The sequence below is a fragment of the Cyanistes caeruleus genome, chromosome 1 (genome assembly GCF_971803275.1).
Source record: "Cyanistes caeruleus chromosome 1, bCyaCae1.hap1.1, whole genome shotgun sequence".
NCBI lineage: Eukaryota > Metazoa > Chordata > Aves > Passeriformes > Paridae > Cyanistes > Cyanistes caeruleus.
The window spans coordinates 141,449,672-141,473,769 of NC_141701.1; the positions used below are offsets into that span (position 1 = coordinate 141,449,672).

Below are 24,098 nucleotides of genomic sequence, written 5' to 3' on the forward strand. Positions count from 1 at the left end.
TACAGGGATCTGCGCTGTTCAACACACTCAGTAATAACCTAAAAAAGGGAATGAGCAGCAAAGTGCCAAAGTTTACTGATCAAACTGATTTGGGATCATGGAGTGTCTGAGAAGAAATGAAGACTAACAAGACACAGTGAGCAATAAAGTATCAGATGGAATTCATTGCAGATAAATGTAAACTAAGACACATGAAAAAAATGTACCCTAACATCACAAACAAAATAACACTATTTCCAGCATAATATAATAATGCTGTTTTCATTAATAAATCAGCTTCAATGCCCAACAGCAGTAAAAAAAAAAAATATTAGAAAATATTAGGAATAGAGAACAAAACAAAGATCATTATACTACTGTGTAGATCCATGGTTTGCCCTCATCTTGAAAACTGGGTGCAGTTGTGGTCCTCCCCACCTCAAAACAGGGTAGAACTGGAAAAGGTTCAGAGAAGGGCAACAAAGATGATCAAAGATATAGAACTTACATATAAGGAACAACTAAGCAAACTAGGACTCATCCATCTAGAAAAAGAGATGATGAAGGGAAAATAAGACAGCTGTAAAATCTCAAGTGGCATGCAGAGAGGAAGCAGGATTGATCATGGTTTATTCTAACACAGAAACTATGGACATCAAATGATCTAGAAGCCAGCAGGACCAAAACAAACAGAAGATTCTTCACAATCTTCATTATTCAGTGAAGCTGCAGAACTCCTTGCTACACAATGTTTTCAGCAAAACTCTGTATGCTTTCAAGTAGACTGTATACATTCATGGAAGAGAAATTCATTAAGGACTGCTAACAGCATCTGGTTCAGGAAGCCCCAAAGACAGAAATGGATGGAAGCTTTCAGAGCATTTATGTATTATGAGTAACACACAGCATCAGCACAGCATTATTTTACTCTTTACTCTTCCCTGTACATTCTCCTGGATGCTATCAAAGACAACTACTGGGCTGGCTGTACTTCTGTCAATGACCACTTAATATTCCAGTCTTAAACAAATAGTGACATACAGGCAGGAAAGCATCATAATTTAATAACATACACCTGTGTAGCTTGTTGTAGGAAAGGAATTACCACCTCAGATTGGATATGAGGGCATAGGGCTTTTCAAGCAAAAGGTAAAAAGTTCAGATCCTGAAAATTATTCATAATAGTGAAAAAAAACACACAGACTGTAACTTATTTGGCCTTTTTTGGACCTTTATGATATGCATGAGCAGATGTAGAGAAACCAAAAGTTATTATTTGATGAAGAACCACGCAAGTTCCTAGAATGACCACGTTGATTTTTAAACTTCAGAGATACCCTCTGGATACAGTCTGCACAGCTACAGTTAGGGTTTGTAACTTCCCTGCACACTGGAAGCGAAGTCTAGGGGCCCTGAAGGCACACTCACCTTTCTGTGCCAGCTCTTCCAGCAGCCCGTTCCACTCCTCCCTGAAGAGGTTGGCGCCGGTCAGGCTGCCGTCACCGCCGATCACGCAGAGGTTGGTGATCCCTCTCTGCAGCAGGTTGAAGGCGGCCTGCAGCCGGCCCTCGCGCGTGCGGAAGGATTTGCAGCGCGCGCTGCCGATCACCGTGCCTCCCTAGGAAAGGGAAGAACAGCACTTTTGAGTTAATGATGCGATACAGTACTGTGTATTTCTGAGATGGATTAACCATGGATTTTGTAGCACAACCTCTGTCTTTTAATTTTAGAGTGAGATAAAGTAATGAGAAACAAAATATTATCAAATCTGTGGGAATTTATGTTCGAGAGCAGATACACACACAATGGAAAAAAAAACCCACTGAGAAATGACTGATAAAGAGCTACTCTGGAAGGAAAATGTTAAATTACATGGGATTAATTTTAGCAGTATTACAATAAATACATTGTTACTTTAATGGCAAAAGGAAAAGTGATATAATAGCTACTAAAGCATTTTGAATTATTTGCCTCTGTGTGGTATTTTTCCCCCTATTATCAAAGAGATACATAAACAATAAGAGAAAAAATGTATCCCTGAAATTCAAAATTAGCATTGTCATTCCACAGAATTATGGAAATAACTGCCTTTAATTTCTTACAGATCAGATTAATACAACACTTTCTGTTTTATTATCTGTTGCATTTATTAATATGAATTAAAAAGCTTCTTTTGGAAATGGTGGTGGTCATTTTTATAAATAATTGAAATTCCCCATCACTGAGAACTTCTGGGTGTCTTGCTGGACACATATAATTTACACGTCTTCTGTGTTTATGCTGTTCAGTCACTCAAGAAGTTTAATTTTTCCCTTATTTACTGTCACAGTAAAAAATAGTACCAATTAAGACTGAATTTTTTTTTTTTTTTCCTGCAAACAAATCTGGAGATGATTACATCATTACTTTTGCATAAACATTCCCCTCACTTGAACTTATAGTAGATCTGTGACATCCATCTAAATTTGAACTTCAAATCTGCAGTGGCTGTACTGACATGATTTATCCTATCAATAGATGTTTCAGCTCTCGGGCCAGTTTGTCATCTGTGTTGCATAGTTGCTAGCGGAAAGGAAAAAGAAAGTGGAAAAGAATTCAGTTGTCTCCAGATAAAAAGGTAGACGTGTACACACAGAGATGCTCAAAAGAACAAAAATCAGGACTAGAAAATGTCTCTAAAACTAGGTATTTTCATACTTAGAAAGAACAGCTGTAAGAGGAAAAGAAACTGTACTTGAAACAAAGTGCTACTTGTTCTGAATAAAGAAAAATATACAATGGGCTGAAAAACCTTTTTCATCAAAACAACTAAACACATTCTGTAAGATACATGCTGAGGTTCATTGTTGGTCTGTTGAATTACCAGCTATTAAGCTCAGAAAGATGTTTTTCTTTTACACTGCACACATATAGGACCCTAAATCCTGCTCCTGCCTATGCTCTTGTGTGGCTTGGCCAAGAGAACTCAATCTTCTCATGATCGTAAAGGTGCATCTGGATGATGCTCTTAGTCATATTGCTTATTTTTAGGACTCAAGGAACCTTACGAGTCCCTGTCAACTTGCTATATTCTATGACTCTATTTACAGATTCTTTAAGATAGACACGGGGGAAAAAAGAAGAAAATAAAAACAACCAAACACAGGTGACAGAATACCTCACAATACTCCAGGGTATTGGTTAAAAAAAAAAAATTGTCTCTGTTAACTGCTTTATGTTCATTAACTTTACAGAAAACTCCAAAGAAACCCACGCTTCACCTGGAGGTAGTTTTCAGAAAGCCTGGCAAGCAGTAAGGCCTCTTCGCCAAACATAGCACCTGCTCTGGAAGAGGTAACAACATTACCATGCTGAGCAAAAGCTGAGGAGATGCAAATGGCCACACTGCAGAATGTTGTAATAAAATGTACTAAGTCATTGGCAGTATCTGAGCTCTGCAGAACTGCACTGTAATTACACCCGTTACTGTAATTCTACATCCACTTACACAGAAAGCCAACAGGGTTTCGTAAGAAATTATTTGCCTTACAAAACAGAGCTGGGTCATGTTTTGGCCCTATAATGCCTTTTTTATTAAATATAGACTTGTCAGTATGGCTTTAGGAAGCTAATGACATGTGATGTTGCAAATCTAGAACAAAGGTTTTCAAGACTACTTCTGGGTTCCAAATTCAAGACCACAGCAAGATCTTTAGCAAGTGTCAGCCATCCACACTGTAGAAATCAGGGTCTGCTGGAAGTGGTACATGCTGGTCGCTCGGTCATGACACAGTTCAAATACATAATTACAGCGGTTGCCTGGATTTAGAATTTTCTTTCTTTTGTTTGAATAAGAAAGTTTTGGGTCCCACTCTCACCCCTTAGCACTTACCACTTGCAGGATACTTGAAACACTTTCCCATGAAACTTCTACAATATTGTCACCTCCATCAACCATTCCCTGGTAACCCTGTAAAAGGGAAGGTATTTCAGAAGTCTGATTTTAAAAACATCAAATTTCCACTACAGTAATAGTTACCTTGTGCACTTTAATACAGCTTTAATTACAAACACTGAATAAAAAAAAAATACTCAATTTAAATTAAACAATATTCAAGCAGGTATCACTGCTTCTTTTAAGGGGGGGGGATAAAGCAAAACAAACCCTCCTCCAAAAGGATCAATTGCAAAAACAACTTCAAGATAAGACAATAATTAACACAGATTACACAGCTACTAAACTAGAATGGTAATGTGCTTTTTCTTTAAGAATAAACAGTCAAATTGGTTTTGTTTTTTTTTTGAAGACTACAAAGAACTTTGAAAGACATTATAAAATATGTTCCTTAAAAACATAACCTCAGCCTGGGGCCATGAACTTAGGAAATCTTTATAGCACATTGTACATTCCCCTCCACCCCGTGCTGGTAATAAGCAAACCAAGATAAAGAGCAATAACCAAAATTTTTTTATGAAAGAACAAGAAATCAGGTGACACAATCTTTTTTTTTTTTTAAGCAGTCACACAATAAATAAAAGGTACTTAATAGGAAAAAATATGTTTAGTGATGAATTTAAGAAATTCCTAATAGCTTAACTTAAATGGTCTTCTAAAACCACTGCATGCTGTAATATAAGAAATACACTTATCTGAAAGAAGGAAAACTATTCAGCAAGCAGTTAAAACAAAAACAACAAAAAAACCCCACCTGGCTTTGCTTTATTACCTCTCTACAAAAATACTATTCAAATGTCAATTACAGATTCTTTTCCATTAGGTGATATTGTCAACATTGATTAAAAGTAAACAAACAAAGAAACAAATAAATAAATTAAAAGAAACAAGAAAAGAAAAGGAAAAGCAGTCAAGTCTCAAGTTTGGAAAACCCTGACAGACACCAGAATAAAACTAGAACTACCATTCAACTTTTTGACATTTATTTAAATCCACAAGGAAAATAATAACATGTTAAAGATAATAAAAGAAAAACTACTAAAGAATAACCATGACAATGTTTATGTCTTCATTTTTAGATTATGTGTACATATTCCCCATGCCAAGGAACAACTAGTTAACGTTTTTCTCTGTGCAGTTTTTTCAAGAATAAGTCAGGAACTAGAAAAAGAAGGGTGTTCAGAGAACAGCAAAACTGACATTATAAATTGGAGAAATTTAATTTGGCATGATTCACAGTATATGCAGAATTTACTAAATAAGCAGTAAACTGGAAATATACAAAGCCTAAAGTGGCTTGGTATTCATATCATACATATGGGGTTTTTTATGTCAAACTTTGAGTCCTCACCAGCACGAGAAAATAAGAATGTAAAGATAACCTGGACACAGCGAAAGTACAAGTTACTCAGTTAGGTGTTTTAAGATTCCAAGGGGAAAGCATGAAAATTTCTGCTCAGTGAGACTTGACTGATTAATTTAGAGATAATATGATCAAGCAATAGCAAAAAACATCTATATGGAAAACTACTTACGTCTCTAATTTCTGCCATCCAACAGACCTTTTCAATACTTTATATACTCTCTAAATAACTCTGACATGTATCTAATGTATACACATAGAATGGCGTGGGTTCAATGGGACCTCAAAAGATCATCAACTTCTGATTCCCCAGCCATCAGCAGGGACATCTCCCACTAGAAAAGGTTGCCCAATGCCCCATCCAACCTGGCCTGGAACACTGCCAGGGTTGGGGCATCCACATCCTCTCTGGTTCCAGTGACTCACCATTCTCACAGTAAAGAATTTCCTCCATATATTTAACCTACATTTCCACTCTTTCAGTTTGACCCCATTACTCCTTGTCCCATCACTAGAGCTCCTGGTGAACTATCTTCCCAGTTTCCTTGTGGGCCCCTACATACTGGATACGCTCTTTGTATGCTAATGTATACACACAGTGACTTCAAGAGTTAAGCCATTATTTACACAGTTTACTCAAAATTAGAGCAAAGTGGAAAAGGAATAATGCTAAATTCACATAGCAACTTTAAGAAAAAATTCTCCCTCAGATAAAGTGCGAAGATCCTCAGAAAGAAACATTACAGAGGATACAACTAAGCTTGATGATGGCTAATAAATTACTAAGTTCATTCATCACCAGCTTTGCTGGTTTGCTTTTTTTTAAACATAGAATTCTATGTTCCTTATATTAGTCAGTAACGGAGTGATAGCTTTTCCTGTACGTATTTCTACTGACAACTACAATAACTCAAGAGATCCACTGGCAAAAAATCCTGAAAGCATAGTGTAATGTTACATCTTAATTCAGTTTGTAACTACAGTAAGCTGCACTGAGAGCTGACAAAAATATATACAATATACACAGTTCATGTGTGCTCAAGTTATTCACCTTCCATTTTAACTTCAGAGGAAAAACAAAAGTGCATCCAAAGTATTACATATAGGAAACATATACATAAATAAGATTGATGGAATAAAATTCCCAATTATCAGATTAACAAATCTAAAACACAGAAAAAAACAAATAAGTAAAATAGTAGCTTAAGTTGTCTGTAAGACATGAAACATCTCACAGCTAGGCTAAGGATGAGCTATGACCCATTTCTGCACCATGTTTCTGTGAAGTAGAAAGAACTTGTGCATTTTGGTCAGGAATCTGTATCTGTGCAGACAAGCAAGAACAGGGGATGTATTAACAATTCCTTCCACTACAAGGTAAGTGCAGGGAACCTTTGGAATCATCATCTGTCTGAACTGTTATATTAACTTTTCCTAATTCAGTTGTCTGCCAAGTACGTGTACGCTATCTCTGAATAAAGTAGAACTGTCACATTGTTTTCCACACCATTAAAAGATACAAGCTATAGAATTAAAACAGCTTTCTAGAAAAGCTGTTGGGGGAAAAAAATTAATTGCTAATTACAGTTGAAGTATTAATGATGATGATTTCCATTTATTGTTTTAGTTATGTAAACATTGATGAGGACTGGACAATGTATGTTTGAAGGTTCACCGCTGTTCCAACTGTATGGTTACTGAAAACCACTGGCAGATGTGACTACTGACCTTAATATGAGAGTGGGAATCTGTTAATTAAAAAAGTAAATTCTTACTTAGACCCTAAAAATATAGGAGCTTGGGTACTGAGATACTGTAAATGTGGGGCAAGAATGGAGAAAATAAGCTGTCAAAAAAATAGCAAGCAGTTTGTTAAGATCAGCTCCATTTCATGTTTAGTCCTCATGCACCCAAAATCTAAATATCTGAAGAATAAGAATAAATATCTGTGGGTCCAATGTTCACAAGACACATTCACAGACACTGCAGCTCCAGGAGAGCATGGCAGGAGCAAACGTGGCTTCCAGCCTGAACTCTGAAGACAAAAGCCTTGGAAAAAGAACAAGCCAACTTCTGATGTGCTACATGTGAGACATTTGGGGCTTTAACAGTTACGTGAATTTACCTACTGAGATGTCTTAGCCATTGCTCAACAATATAAAATACTATTGTCACTGAGTGCACAAACCACTACAGAAAATACATGAAGTTTTCCTCACAGAAATCCATGACTGCCATACCATTGCATTCCCAATGATGGCCTCTTGAGAAAAAGACCCTTAATCAAGATGAAGAATCTAAAAGCTCCATAGCTTAGTAGCAAGAGCATGCATTCCCTGGGAACTATATGCTTCAACCCTGGAAAAATGGCAGGTTATTTGTATAAATATTTAAGACCTCAAGTTTCTAAAATGAGTTGCCATAAATGAGAGTCATTACTTTTTCTTCCCGCTTTCAATTAAAAAGGAAAAAGACAAAAGAAAAATCAGCCTGACTGTAACAGCTTCTGATTAGTGAAAAAAAATTAAACTAGCCCCCTAGAGCAGCCTGATACTCTACACATACTTCCAGCCCCTAGATTTTCATATCATGAGTGAAATTTATCCATGGGTATTTAAATTTTAATTCAGACTGGACTACATTTGAGGAATAATGACATGATAGTCAAGAAGGGTAACTACAGACTAAAATAAAATATGAAACTGTGAAGCTAGCACAACTGTATAGATTTGCAATTAATAGCAAAATTTTGAAATGCACTAACTTTAGTGAATTAAGATACACAAGGGGTATTAATTTTATAGGATTTTCATTTTATAGCTATAAATTCACAGGTTTTATATAAACTATAAAAAAGATATATAACTAATTATACATTTTATATAAATTATCTTCTAGTTTTTATTTTTACATGAGTTTACTCTTTTTTCCTTTTGGGACTTGAAGTCCAAACAGGCCATGAATTCCAGTATCTAACTGTTTCTTTCTTTGGGTTTTCATGAAACCAGTTTAAACAAGGCTAGAAAATTACTTAGTAATTTTCATTAAAATTAAATTCATTATCAATTTTAATTCATTTATCTTGATAATCTTTCATCACAAGATGAAGAAAAATGGAGTTAGGAAAACAGAGTCACTATCTTAGAATATGAAACTAGTGCTGGCCACAGTTGTAGAAGACAGATGGTTTTGCAGTGCAAGAAAGTTCATATGACAGACACAGCTACAGGAGAAACAGAGCGTATGATGACTTCAGCAAAGTAAGCTTGAAAAGGCTGAGACCTTTAAGACTCAATTTTTGGAACCAAACAAGAACAGTTTTTTTTTCTCTTGGAGATTGTCACTTCAGGTTTTTCCTTCACTTTTTCAGAGCAACTTCAATACAATTATCACTTTATCCTGACCTACATGTTAAAATGCTCAAAAAGTAGGCTTAAGATACAGTCTCCTCTTTGCTTAACACACTCAAGTTACATTCAATAAACTGTAACTCAGAAGGAACATCTTATTAAATAACTCAAACTATACCCTAAAAAACATCTCCTCCTTATACATCTTTACACATCACACCAAGGCTTTTAGCAAGGAATACTAGTGACAAGTCTCAGAAGATTTTTACCTTAATTACACTTGTCACCTTCATCTGTTTCCCATTTCAAAGGTGTAAAATTAAACAGCTGTTTCATTTCAATGCTTGCAACCCTGTTTCTCTTAAGTACTTGTAGGCATTGTGAAAGAAAAGTGACTACTCATTTCAATTATCACCAGTCAGAGAAGAAGCTAAGCGTTCCATACTTTACAAAACACAGAACTGAATGGCCTAATCTAGAAGCAAAGACCTTTTTCACAGCCCATACTTGCAGTGAAATGTGCATTTCTCCCCAGACCCTACTGTTACACTGAAGACAGAAGGACAATATATATGGGTAAACTCAAAATTCCCAACACTGATTTATTTTTTACAATCACTTTTCATTCAGAAATATCTGTGACTTCACACTGGCCAGCTCTACCAAACACAGGAACACATACTAACTTATATAGTGCTATTTTGATAAATTCAGAAAAATCAAATATTCAAATTTCTCTTGAAATTTATCACTCTGTGATACCAAATATGTTTAAAAGGTGAAAAAATATGGCAATTCTTGACTTAAGATTAATTAAAAAATAAATTCAAATCAAATTTCTGGCCTTAAAGATGTCCAAAATTCCCTTGTTACTTCCAGAGAAGTATCTGACCCATTTCAGTGAGCCTGCAAAACAGCTGAACACTGAAGGAATTCCAGAGATTGGCCATGTAATTAGCACACACTAAGTATTCAGAGCAACTTGCTGTTAGCACAGTAGTAGGAAAGAATTTTGGAGCACAGTCCTCTGCTTATTTGCATTTCAATATACTCTGCATCTTATTAGTAAATGAGCTATTGGAACAGGCAGACAGGGAAAAAAAATGGATAAACAGCCATTTTTTAAAGATAAATTCTGTATTTGCCATGCACAAAACTAAAACTAAAGCATTTTCTGAGCACTTCTATGAATTCTAGTACTCCATATTTTTACATTAAAGTTAGACTTTACTTGCTACCTACCAAGCTTTCCCCCATATCAATTTTTTATTATGATTTGTAATAGTCTCAAATTACTAATGAGCTGTACAGGAGTTCCAGTGGGAATGGAATCAATATATTTACTGTATTGTTTAATGTACAGAAACTGTATAAAAACTGAAAGCATCCTTTAAAAGGATGTCAAACTGCTTCTTGCAGGAAGTCAAGTACATGGAGCATCACCACAGCACTGACATTAAACTTGTCCCATCTCTCTTTCTTATTGTTTAACTACTACAGAAACTTACAATCTTTCTGCATATACAGTTACAAATTTCAGTCACAAAATTCTGATGTCAGGACAGACCAAGTTTTTGATGTGGCTTTTCTTTTCTTTGTTGGTTGACTTTCTTCAGTTGCAACTTTCTACCTATAAGCCAAGGCAAGATGGCAGCAGTGCCACTGTACTCTTGATCAAAATCAAGCTGTGAAATGAGAGTGAGGATACATCCTTATCATACTCTAGGAAAATGGAGTAAAGGATTAAGAATCAGTAGTTTAACCAGGTTTAGGAAAACATTTAAGAAGTACAGTAAGTGGGGCCAAACATCCAATGAGTGCACAGATCTGTAGCTCACTGCAGGGTGGCAACCACCTCTGGTTTTCTTTGCTCTCAAGTCTTTGGTGGCACATAATGAATTCCATATATTTAAGAAATTAATTTTAAATTACATAGTTTTAGAATATACTTGTGACATGTAAATTTCCATAAAAATGAAAAGTACTAAATAAAACACACAATGAAAAGGGATGGCACCTACAGCATTTTTTAATTCATACTATTTACTCTCCATGGTGTTTCTACAAAAACTCAAGTTTAGTTAGAAGACAAAATACAGAATGAATGAAACAAAAACTAACCTCATAAATAAAATAGACTTTGGCATTTACATAGATTCCCATGCGTACTACTGCGCGCACAGCAGCATTCATACCTGGGAAGAAAAAGCAAAATCACACTGTTATAGTCATCCAGCATTTTATGTACACCAAAAATTTTCAGTGTCTTGAACATAAAGGGAACGTTAATTCATTCCTAAAGAAAGACAATGCCCAGCATCCATTAAAACAGAAATTTGCTTAATGACAGTGCAAAGAGCCCATGAGCATGAAGGGTTCAAAACTATTCTTTGTTACAATAATTATGTGAATGCCAGTGTGTGTGTTAATCAGAGATTAAATTGCTGCTGACTGCAAAATAGCATTGTAGAAGTTACAGCTACTGAACAACAAAGTAAATTAATTTTGCAGTAATGGTTAGTTTTCAGTCTGAAATGCAAAACATTCAGAAAGTTAAAATGTAGCTTCTTCAGATGAGAAATTATAACAGTTTTTCTGGGATTTCCAGAATAACACAGGTGTATACACAGCATTTTGAGGGGAGCAGAGCCGAAGTTGACCTAGGCAGATACTTATTTAAAAAGACAAAAGTAGCAGTAAATTAACATAAATAATGCTACATTGACTCATTTGACAGAAAAACATCTGAACACAACTTCAGTCCCAAAAATGCAAGCTCTGATTGGAATTCCCTGCTCACAGATCTCTGAACAAATTATACTGCTGTAAAATTTTCCATTTAAGTCCCACAGTCAAACACAACCTCCTGAGCCACAGTGGAAGTTCCACTGGTCCCTCTACACAGGGCAAAGGAATTTCTAACTCATCCCTTCAGACACTGCATTACCTTACCCATTATTCAGGAACTTTCCAAAACTAATCAACTAATTGCATCCATACCACTAAAACAAACATAAGAGATCACACAAAGCATGATGAGAGAAGCAGTTAGGCTACACTTGATAATCTTGGCACATCAGTAAAAAACGGATGCAAGAAGGATGACAAGTCCAAGTACTATGCACAAATTCTCCAAATCTGGTGCATTTAGTATCAAAACAGACAAGTAGTAGGTAAGTTCTGCTGCTTGACGTGGATGTTAAGTGTTCACCTCCCTGGAGATATAAAAAGCTGATAACTAGAATATATAAACAACACAGCAAGTCAAAAAGATGTAATCCTACTGTACCTATCTTTACTGCAAAAAATACTGAGCTGTAAAGGTCAACCTCTCTGAAGAATCAGGCTGAGGTTTTCTCAAAGATGCATTACTTATGAACACACCAGAAAGTCCCTGATGTTGCTCAACATGAAACAAAAAAAATTAAGTTTGCCAAAATGAAAAAGTTGCTTTTGCTGTTTGTGTAGATGTCACACTTAAAAAACACAGGTAACAGTGTTTTCACCTAAGTTCACTTTTAGGAAATTGTAGCAAGAATTCTTTCAGCCACAGTCAGCCTTGTGGCATAGCTGGGAAAAGTTTTCAAATGCCAAAACAGCTAAAGGCACAGCTTTATACAAAGAACTGGGTGATGCCAAAGAAAAACAGAGAATCTCATCTGACAGCCTGCAATGAAAAGAAAGTTAGCATGATAAATCTCAGAATAAACAGAGCGAAGTTATCTCCCCAGTGAAACAGTTTTCATAACAAAAATTAACACCCCTCAGAGACAAAGACCTTTAATTTTACCAAACTGACAGTTCATCACAGCACTGCCATTTTCCACAAACAGGAACACTCAGAACAAGGTACTCCTTTCACCAAAGCCCACAGCTTGCTTCTATTAAAGCACATGCTGTGTGGGAGGCTTTTTTGTTGTTGTTGCTTGGTACGGAGGTTTTTTGGCAGTTCTGTCTTGGCTTTTGGGGTTTTTTTGGAGGGGAGCTGCTGTTGTCTGGTTTGGTTTGTTTGAGGAAAGTTTGTATATAAATTCTTAATACAGCCACATACTTCATTAGTGAATACCTTCCAGTTTCCATGTTTCTTGCACGAAAAATAGATAAAATTCACTATTTGCCTGCTCCATGAAAAGGCAAAAACCCAGGAAAAAAAGTCCAACAGAGTACAGACAGCATCTTCCCAATACTACCACTGCAGCTTTGTTGTAAGTTTGCATAACCTACATTTTACTGTTATTTTGTGTTGCATATTTTATCTCCTTATACAGAAAAAGGACTTAGTTGTCTACTGGCAGGCTCCTGGCTTACATTTCAGAAGGGCTGAGGACTAAAGGATGTTAGAATTTGACACTTACAAAATACAGCTAGCACATTACAGCTTTAGACTTCTACAACGTGGCTGTCGAAATTGCAGTAATTCAAGAAAAAACACACAAAAATTTCACTAAGCCTCTGTAGGATTGTCAAATAAAATTTCATTATTTGTGGAGTCCTACAAAAGTATTTGTGAATTACCTAATAACCATGAAATGTTATTACTCATGCTTATTGCTTTAAAAGAGATTTACCAGGTTAACTGCAGATTTAGCCTGAATAATAAATGCAGTTTGATAAACATACAGGATTAGAATAACAGCTTCAAAAGAAAGCCACAAGTAAAACCAGTATTTTAAAAAAATAATTTAAGAATTATTTAAAATGTTTCTGAATTACGAGTTGCTTTTGCATTAAAGACTTGGAAAGAGGGAAATATTTATTTTGCTCTTTCAGAGTCAGCAAAGATTAAGGGAAATACAACTACTTTTAGGGCTTTACATAACATCTGAATTAACTTAAAAGTTGATAATTTATTGTCCTTGATCTTGTTTATTCAAGTGTCCTTAAAAGAAGCACTTGGTTTTCGTAACAGGGTTACAAACAATACTGCAGAGATCTTTCAATGATTTCAGAGACTCTCTTCCTCTAAAAGAGCAGCCCTCTCTTGTGCCTACATCCTTGTTCACGTACTTACGTACCACAACATAGGAGGTTCTACACGAGTTTGTGTTTAAGCCAAGTTTGCCTTGCTTTAGCCAGCTAGACATGCCTTTAAATAAATAACTGTAACATAAACCATTCAAAAGCAAAATCAAAACTATGCATCTTGGACAAGCATCAAGAAATACTTAAGTACCACCAATTTTAAAGATAAACATTGGCTTTAACACAGGCATAATGACTTAGCACATATGTTTCAGTGCTACCCTGAATAAAGATTCAGACTTAAAAGACTATATAGCAAACATCAGTAAGGGAAATGTCTAAACATCACCAAACAGGAAGACTTTATTCAAATATGTAAATGGTTATGTCAGTGAGAGCCTATAATCATCAAAAGAGAAGCAGTCAAATACAAGAATTGAACAAGTAATTAAAAATACAACTTGAATTTGTTCTGTTTACTTTTAATTACATCACATTTTATTGCATATAATCACAGTAATTATTCTAGATACCTGACGAAAACATTACACAATTTTTCTCAACACTAACTGTATTAGATCAGAACATTCTACTGTACAAATATATTCAGTAGCAGAACACCTAGATGGTAAACATACCTCCTTCTTAAAAATTAAAATAAAAATCTTAAGAGACCAGTTTCAATCATTGAATAATTATAGAAGCAGTGTCTCAAAAATATTTAATGCATTGAAATAGTCACACTAATCCATTAATAACTACATTCCTTAATTTTACATACAAATAGTACTTATAACATTGTATCTACGGACACATAAATGTATTTCATATACATGTCTATTTGCAGTCACTGTTCTTAGCTGGAAAAGGTGCCTTTTGGAGGGGGGGGGGCTAGAACTCAAATATTCCTTGTGACTGTGTTCAAATTACATAAGTGTTAACAAATAAACTCTATTGTGGATAACATAAGAAAAGCATTTATTTACACATTATTCACATTTATTTTGTGACTTTTTTTTAAAAAAAAATATTTATTTTATTTACTGTATTAGTTGAGAAGCTTATGGTGGAAAAAGAAACTTTGCTACCAGGACAAGATCACATACACTCACACTACTATATTAAATATGCCTTATGATGTTCCTCAGCCATTAATGCTTCAGGAGGGTAAATATGTAAATCTTTGCATCCACAGTCATGGTCTGTGATATTCCAAAACACTGGAATCCAAAAGGTTTCTTTGGAGTTCTTTTCAAGCTGTTTTTAAACCCAGCATTTGCTAAAGGAGTTGAGCTTTTTCATTTGTTCAGCACCAAAATTTCTCCTTCCAGTCTATGTCACCAGGACAAGAGTTGTATATCTGTACTACTAAGCCTTGGAACTTTGCAAAGCCTAGAATGCTTTGAACGTAGAAACATGTAGCTGCTTACTTAAGCAGGATGGGCTATGATATTCCAGGCCATTACATCTCTTACTTCTGCTGTCCTCCTCAACACCGGATCTTTGAGTTTATCTGAAAAACAACATGGTCCTATTCAAAGACAATGATCTTGAGTCAGTTGTCTGGGCAGTGGCTCTGTAGCCACAAACACATCCTTCCCCAGGAGCGTACAACCACCTGTCAGCGGCTTCCCGATGACTCTTCCTGCCGCCGAGCCGTACCTACCACGCTCCCGGAATAGGTTGTTTGGAGGCTGTGTGAACGTCAGTGACCTATGGTGGCCAAAACTGTCTGTGGCAGCCACTGGCAACCCACAGAAAATTCAACCAGTGTACTTCATGACCTGAAGCAGAATGGCAAGAGAATGCCACAAAGTGAGACGAGTGACTTATTAAACGCCATTTATTAAACCACCTTCCTGAGCTGCAATCAGTACAATTTAGAAATAGTCCAGAAACTGAACCAACCCATAAATATTGAGAATTGATTGTCAGAACTTCTTTTGCCTCTCAAGGTACTTGTGATTATGGTGGAAAGAACATTTTTAGTTCACAATTTAACACCTGGCTAGCTGAAATGATAGACTGTCAAGTTCAGTACTAACACATATTAAGTGTACTAGAGAACATTTTTTCCTGTGAAGCAGATAACTGATAAATTCTTTTAACTCCACAAAAAAAAAAAAAGTCCAGTATGACACATATATATTCTATAGTTTCTGAAATTCCACAGGTAGAAAAACAAAAAAGAAAAATGAAACTTTAAAGGAAGTAGCACCAATGCAGGGAAGTAACTGAAAAGTTAACATTCCCTATAAATAGAAAGCCTTGTGTAATTTACATAAAACTACTTTTAAATTATTAGAAGTAAAAATAACAGCAAAGTGAGTAACTTTACTTTAAAATAATTTCACATATATTTCATTCTATGCTCAGACTTACAGACCAATCTAAATACTGGCACCTATTAAGATTTTGTGTTCAACAGGTGTTTTTTCTACTCAGTTGTTTGTGAGTTCAGTTTGGATTACAGATACTTTGAAGACATTTAGTGTCTGACAAATGTAAAACAAAACAAAACGGAAGACTAGAACTTTTTTCCTAATACTACAATTTTTTGCCTACTTCTGAGTCAGCAGCTTTGCCTCACCTACACTTTGCTTGAATAGCTTGTTTTCAAATAGCAGTAACAGCAGCGTTATTTCCTTCTGCGTGTACTTCTGGACTTCACTTCTCTCACACATTTGCACTTTGTCCTCCAAAGGGCAAATGACCTTGACAGGGCATGACTCATTGTGTCCCTTGTTTAACTTCTAACCTTCAAACTGACTTGAGGCAGCTTATTTTAAACACCTCTGCTCTTACCAAGATAGTAAGGGGATATGGTCACACACTGTGTTGTGTGATTCAGATGAAATGATCATGTTCTAAAACGCTGGGGGTTTTATTTCCTTGTTCTTCAAAGCTGGGACAACAATGCTGCCAATGAAACAGCTTGGAAGGCATCCAGTTTACTTTTTTTGGTCTTTGTGACAGCCCCACTCCTTAGACAGCAACTTTCACAGGCTGTTACTTTGGAACCCTCCATGCTTCTGTGGCAATCTGCCAGATGCAAAGTCTAGATGCTACCCATAGATTCCACAAGTCCTTCAAATGCCTTAATTCACACAGTGGAAAGTGAAGATTAATACTTTATAAAAGGAGATGCATCTGCTGCTGCATTATATAATCTCCAGCCACACGGAAGCAAGTTGCAGGGCTCAGCCTCTTGCTGAGCACGCTACTGCTGCTTCAGGCAGTGCCCTGCCACACTTTTAAATTAAAATGGCGATTTGGCCACCACACCATTAAGACAGAGATGTTCTGATTCTCAGTTCCTCCTAGAATCATATAGCAGTGGAATTTATGTCACTGAGGATAAACTGGATAAAACTTGAAGTGTAGCCCCACCGAGGGGTAAAAGAGAAGCCATTTAAACGCATCGATTTTTTTTTTTTTTTTCTCAAGAACTGCAACATTTTTCTCCTCGATGGCAACAAATCCCTTTCATCCCGATTAGAGTTTCGGATAATCCTAGGTAAACCCGGGGGCTCCCCGTTATTCCTGCGGGTAGGGGGAGGGAGGATGCTTCTCCCAGCCCATATGACGCAAAGAGGCGGAATCTGCAGCGACTCGCAGCGGATCACGTACACACCGGCGGAGGGAGGGAGGGAGAGCGAAGACACTGGTCCATGCAAGCTACCACCGCATGGACGCGCCGGGGAACCCGGGCACGAAGAGGGGAGGCTGCCCCGGCCGCGGGCTGGTCCCGGCAGCTCCCCGTGTGAAATCTGGGGAAGAGACTGGTCCCTAAACCACAGGGCGCACGCAGAAAGGAAGGAGAGGCTCCCACCTCCCATTCTGTTCACATACGCGAATGAGTGCCGCTTCTTCTTTAAGTGAAAGTACTCTCGAGACACTCCCGGGGAAAAATAAAAAAATAACCGTAAATTAAGAGAAGGTTCTAAAAGCAATTATCTCTGAATAACTCTCCTGGTATAAGCAGAGCAAGAGCCCTCTCGAACTGCACGGAGCATTGCGGGTTTGAAATCTTAATTAACTGAAACTTCAAACCATAGAATCACAGAACATGCCGAGTTGGAAAGGACCCATCATGATTTTCTGGAAGGAAAGCGGAAACTATAGTGTAGAAAAAAATGGATTCTTGACTAGGTATATTGTGATCAAGCCTCTTTTCTTTGCCATCCCTCTTAATGTCTCTAGGTCTTTTGTTTGCCCTGTCCTGTAGCAGCTACGACTTCCTCTGCACTGAAGAGATTTAAGAAGGCAAGACACGTTTTTAATATACTCTTACGGGGGAAGAGTAAACCGCCATCTGAGCGTTCTAAACCACGGGTAGGAGCGTAAACGTGTTGCTGGTGCCAAAACGAAGTGAAAAGCAGATGAGGCGAGGGCTGGCAGAGCCCCAGCAGCGCAGCCAAGCCTCCCGCCCGCCGTGCCGGGCAGCACGACCTCCTCCTCCCCCTCCCGCAGCAGCCATCCCTCCTCACCCCACCATCTCTCGAGGGAACGAGACATCTTGGTAGTAAAAGTTACTGCAGTATTTCTACCCTCTCCCTTACTCAGCCTGGGGCAGAGCAAATGTGGCGAGGAAGGGAGAGGGGAAGGAAGGGGAGAGGGGACGTTTGAACCTCAAGCGCCCAAGCCGTACAGAAAATTATTTATCTTTTAAATGCGCTTAGTAGGAAAGCCGGGTCGAAGGCCAGCACGGAAAGAGGAACCCGAGCACCACTGCAATCCCCTGTGAATCGCTCCCAGAGCCCTCTCTCCACTCCCTCCATGTGCCGCACCGTGGCTTCCCAACACCAGCCCTGAAGCAGCCCACGCTGTTTCCCCGGCCTCCCGCATGGGCGCCCAGCCAGGAGGGGAGGCCCTTCCTTCCTGCCCCTCACACCGCCCTCGAGGGGCTCCTAGCCCTCTCCTGCTGCTGTCCAACTCCCCACAGTGCCCGCAGCTCCCCGCCGTTTTCCTTTCCCCTCGGCTCCTTCCCTCGTCCTCCCCGTGCTCCCGGAGTAAACGGTGTGAGCCGCTACCTTGGGCATCGCCGCCGCTGGTCAGCACCGCGATGGCCTTCCCGGCGCCCGAGAGGTTCTCGAAGAACTTGGGCTGGTGATCCATGGCTCGGCGGGAGAGGCAGCGGCGGGCGAGGCGGAGCGCGGTCGCTGAGGGAGCCCCTGGCCGCCGGGGTCTGCCCCCGCTCCGCTGGACCGAGCGCTCGGCCTCTGCGGGAAAAGAGCCCGAGCAGCCCGGTGCAGGTGTGTGGCTACCGACAGGTAAATCTCTGCAGAAAACCTGAGAGAAGACAGCGACTGCGAGCAAAAAGCCCGGGAAAAAAACCAGGAGCAAAAAAAACCAGCAACACTCAAGCTCCTACACCCCGCCACCCCCCGCTCTGCCCCGCCGCCGCGCCCTCCCCGCGCGCCGCTAAGAGCGCGGCGCGGCCCCGCCCCCTCAGCCCTGCGGGAGCGGCGGTGACGGGCGGGCGGCGCGGCCAATGAGCGGCCGAGCTGGCGCCGCGAGCGCTGCGGGTGGGGCGGGGGCGCTCGCGGGGCGCGGGCAGGTGGGAGGGGGCGGCGGCGCGGTCCCGGCGGGGCGGGAGTCCCGGCACCGCCCCCCGCCTGCCTTCCCCTTCCCCCTCTCCTGCCCTGCCGCCTGAGGTGGGGGCGATGCGGGAACATGGCTGGCGCCTTGGCGCGGCGGCAGCGCGGGGGAGGGAGTTGTGTCGGCTAGAGCTGGCTCATCCTCCCCGCAGTAGCGGCTGAGGAGCGCCACGTGTCTCCGTCGCGCCTGCGGCTTCCCTGGGCAGCCCCTTTAGCGGGGGCTCTCCGGCGGCTTCCCGGCGGCCCTCCCGGCTCTGGCGGACGTTCGGCGGGGGAATCCGCCTCTAGCGTGTCGGTTCCTCGCAGGCCGGTGCTTCTGGGGCGGCTCGGGCTCGCCGTCCCGCCCGGCTGCTGCTCGGAAGGCTCCGGCAGGGAGCGGAGGGAGAGCGCGGCTCCCGCTGGGAATGCAGCACAGACGGACAGTCGGCTCCTGCCGGCGTCTGTCATGGGCGCGGGCAGGGCCACCCAGAGGCCCCGAGCTCTGTTCTTTCTCTTCTTGCCTCTCATCCTTCCTCAGGTGTGTCTCCCCGCTGAGGGTGGTCACCCACCGCAGTGGGTGGTCAGGCGCCGGTAGGAAAAGGAGGCTGTTCTGTGAGTATTGGCGGCTGAGAGCCAGAGTTTGAGTCAAGGAGAGCCACAGAGGCAAAGCAGCTGGGAGGAATTGCTCTGGGCAGGAATCGCAGTCTTTCTGCCTTCCTTTGCGTTCCCCTGTGCGCACTGATGCTTTTGCTTGGGGAGTGGTTTGTACTAAGTGCGCTCTTAAACTCTCTGCATTGTAACAGCACGCTGGCAGAATAAATCTGTTGGTCATAGCAGCGTGTGTAGTCACAGAAACAGTAAAAGCGTCGGGTTTTAGTAATTTAAGCAAATAAAGCTGTATTACCCTGTATACAGTTGTTTGTGGTAGTTTGCCTAAGTAAAAGTATTTGCGGAATCGTGCCAACTTATTGCACAAAATAATAATGCAAGTCAGGGAGAGAGTCAGGAACAGCATCAAAATGCTGACTCGAGTTTTACATTTTAATTGCTGTATTAATTACTGGTTTTATTCAACGTCTTCATCACAGACAACTCACATCGTAAAAATACACGTGCTCATCCTGTCAGCTTTCGCACAGACACATGTGGAAGTACAGTCATTTGAGTAGTTCAGTCAAAATTACTCATAGATAAATGTTTGAAGCCATACCTGAAAATGGATATTTATACCTAGCACGTGGGCAGCTCACGTTTGCAAATTTACACTGAGACTAAAATGAGTGTGATTTGATATCAGAAACGATCCATTGACAAATAGATTGCATACAATGAGCATTAATGACTCTGTAGGGAATTCAATATTTTCTTTCCTGAATCTGAAGAGAAGTCTTGAGTCACAGATCATAATGAAGGCATACTTCTATAACAGAAGTATGTAAACCTCCATAAAGTCACACTTTGTTCAAAAGGTTCTGGTTTGCTTTGAAATCACATTAGTTTATTTGAGAATAACTCTGTAAAAGCTAAATCAAGGTCTTTGAGCGATTCGGGGCTTGATCCAAAACCTGTAAAATCAGGAAGATCTTTTACTAGTAGAAAATATGACTATTCTAGCATCATGGATCAAGGACCATTGTCATCTCAGGAGAACTTTGAGAAAGATGACTTCTTGTTGCTTGTGTTTGGTTTGGTGCAGACATTTCTAAAAAATAGCTATTTGCTGTAGCTAAAGCATTCGCACTTTGTCTGGAAGTAGACTTGTCTCTCTTGCTTCCCAATACAACCTCAACGCTAAGGAGCTCCTGTTTTCTGAAAGTATTATTTTCTTCAATTGCTCTATTGTACACCATAAACATATAAGTGATTATTTTTTTCCTCCTCATGTAACTAGGACTGTGCCAATGATTTCACTTTTTTCGTCATTATAGCTACTCCTTGTCCTTCAGCAGAGCTGTCCAGGAAGAATTGTGTTTTGGCTGTGTCAGGTTTTTAGAGATGGGAGGAGAGGAAAGGATGTGGAACTGTTTGTTCTTGAGTCTGCCTTGATATAGTGAAATATCTTCCAGCAAAACAATTGCCTATAATCTTAAAAGGAATGAGAGACTGCCTGTCTTAAGTGTTGAATATTGTTGGGGAAAAGAGTGTTAGCCTTGTGGGATATTGTTAATGCAGCTAGGTACACATGTATAAATCATACTGACACTAAGAGAATAGGCTCTTTTAAGATATGCAAACTGATAAATAGAAACTGCTTATCTGAATAAAGCCTCAGCAGATCATTTGCACACTACATTAGGTGCTATAATTGTCCTGTTATTGTAATACTAAATTGAACCAGTTTACATGGAACAGGGAGAGGATAGGTGGGTTTGACTTTTCCTTGATACTGACCATTGCAGGTGGTCTAGTGCATCCTTTTCACGTTGCCTGTTTTTCCCCTGTGCCATATAGGTCAAGCCTATCTGCCCATCTTTGAATCTTATCACTACCTAAAAAGTCCTGATTCACCTTTTGAGATACTTTGGATTGCTACCAAACCTCCCCTACTGCACCTGCATCATTACAGGTGCTGCTTCAGAATATGCAGCAGCTCATCCCCTGGTGTAATACCACAGATGGATCCAGTACTACATTTGGCACAGCATTTTCCATTGAAATCAGGTTCAGCTGGGAAGAACAAGTTATGCCTAAAGAGAACGAGATTACAGCATGAATACCAGAACTGAACAAATGGATTTCCAGCCAACTGAAACAGTTTTCTACAGCTAGACCTTCCTTGGGTGTGGATTCTCTGGCATCTATGATACATGAGCCCACACTTCCAAGTTTGTCTAGGTGCTTGGAGGAGTCATCTCTTCTTCTCTACTGTCTTTTTTCCTGAGACTTATGAATCATAAATACAAATTCTGGATATTCAGCCTTTTAGTATTATTAAAAACCAGGCACAGAACAGATGAAAGGATTTACAGAAATTCTGGCATTTTAAAATTATGCAGGTTAGTCATGGAATGCACAGATAAGCATGAAAGAAGGAACTAATAAATCATTTAGATACCATTTCTGAGCAGATGGTGTCAGTGATTTCTTCAAGAGAGCTGACTGCTTTCTTTCGTAAGACTTCCCTACTTCCCATACTACAATATTTCCTGGTCCTACATGTCAATTTTAGAGGATTTTTTACTGTTTTCAGTGAGGAATGGTAAACCATCACCATATATTCATCATGAAGGAAAATCATGTATTGTACATGAGCTATAACTTTTTCGTGAGTGTCAAATGGCTGTTGTTTTGAATTTGCTGTAACTGTTTCTTCAGTTGAAAGATTAGGTACAAATTTAGGGCATTGAGTAAATTCCCACTGTAATAAAACTACAAGAGTTTTTAATGGTACTTGAATCTGGCCTTCTTTAAATGAAAATCACAAATTTAATTCCTATGTTTACTTAATTAAAATTGTTCCTAATTAAAATAAAAAAGACAATGATTGAACAATATTTTGTAGAAGTCATTTCTTCTACTTAGTTTTTATCTTGGAATCTAAATGTAAAACATGATAAATCAGTTGCAAATTAATTCATAGCCAAAACATTTTGAATGGGAATGGTGTTACATAGCTTTAAAACCAAAAACCATTGTTTAGCTTATAGTAGTTTTGAAGCCCTCAGGGTTTTATGGAAAATGTTCTATAAGTAGTTATATGGAAAATATGTCAGTGTGGTCTTCAGGCTTGATATTATTTCTTCTCTGGTAAATTCATGTATGATTTCTTAAATGGCACATACAAATCATTAATTTGTGCTCAACAGGTTCATTATGTGTCACTGTTTTTCCTTCCTCCTGCTGCCAGCTCCTAAATTTACTGCTTAGAACTACCATCAAACAACATGCTATGAATGTCTAGGTTATCTAACCTTCCAACTTTGATTATTGAGAAAAAAACAAACCAAGTTCTAAATCCCTAAAAACTCATGTGTCTGTGGTTTGATGTGACCTGGAATCCACTTCTTAATCGAAAAGTGCATTCTTCTTGGTGTTTTATTGGGTAGGAAAATTCACAATAAGTACAACCCAAAATCATTGCACACCAAAGAGGATCTGTGTTACTGTGAAAGATATATTGTGTAAGATAGACTCTTTCAGGAAAAATTGAGCCATGCTAGTCACATGTATCATAGTTGCTCAGAGGTTTAAAAAATCATCAGAAACAGGAAAAAACCTCCCTAACACTTCAATAAAAGGAAACATTGTGCTAATTAGACAATTAATCAGTCATACAATTGACTAAGCTATTTCTCCAGTTTGGGGAGAAGAGTATGAAAGCCTTTCTCACCTAGAAAACTTCCACAGTGAGGCATCATTTGGCACCACAGGGTAATTTGCAAACTTGCTTTGCTATAAGCCACTAAAGGTGTATGTCTCATTGGGAAAGGGGTAAAGCCATATATGCATGTTCACAGTCTGCATTAAAAGGATATAGACTACTCGTGTATTCTCAGAAAGTGGTTGTTCTGCAGCTTTCTCTTAAGTATTACGAAAGAATTTGAGATATCAACGAGAATTCTTACTATTGGTGAGATAATTCTCAAATTGTGTTTGTTTACTTTGATGCTCAGTGTAAAATTGTGAACAATAACCTTAGAACATTGTCTAAAATGCAGAACTTTATTTTAGATGAATGTCCTAATTGATTATAGGTGGTATTATCCTTTTGTACAGTACTTCTGAATTAGTGAATTCTTAGAACAGCTTCACCAGGAGTGTTTTAGTGTGCCCATTCAGAAATTGTCCTCCTGATTGACAGGTAGAGTGTGGAGGAAGGCTTTCACTGTACTTGGGCAAGACTTATCTCATTAAGCATTGCTTTCTTGTCATGTGCTGAATTGTTAAGCTATATATATATATATATATGTATATGTATGTATATATATATA

At 39.1% G+C, this 24,098-nt stretch overlaps 1 protein-coding gene across 3 annotated transcripts in view; it reads right to left on the bottom strand.

The window, feature by feature from the left end:
• Window positions 1–19,050, bottom strand: part of PFKP (phosphofructokinase, platelet) — a 42,662-nt gene extending 23,612 nt beyond the window's left edge. For all 3 annotated transcript variants that reach the window (XM_023920032.2, XM_023920030.2, XM_086864346.1), the window contains exons 1-4: window positions 18,622–19,050; window positions 10,748–10,821; window positions 3,851–3,928; window positions 1,408–1,597 (exon numbers count right to left, since the gene is read on the bottom strand). In XM_023920032.2, coding sequence (XP_023775800.1) covers window positions 1,408–1,597; window positions 3,851–3,928; window positions 10,748–10,821; window positions 18,622–18,706 — 427 coding nt within the window. In that variant the 5' untranslated portion in view covers window positions 18,707–19,050. The remainder of the gene's footprint in view (window positions 1–1,407; window positions 1,598–3,850; window positions 3,929–10,747; window positions 10,822–18,621) is intronic.
• Window positions 19,051–24,098: the final 5,048 nt, after the last annotated feature.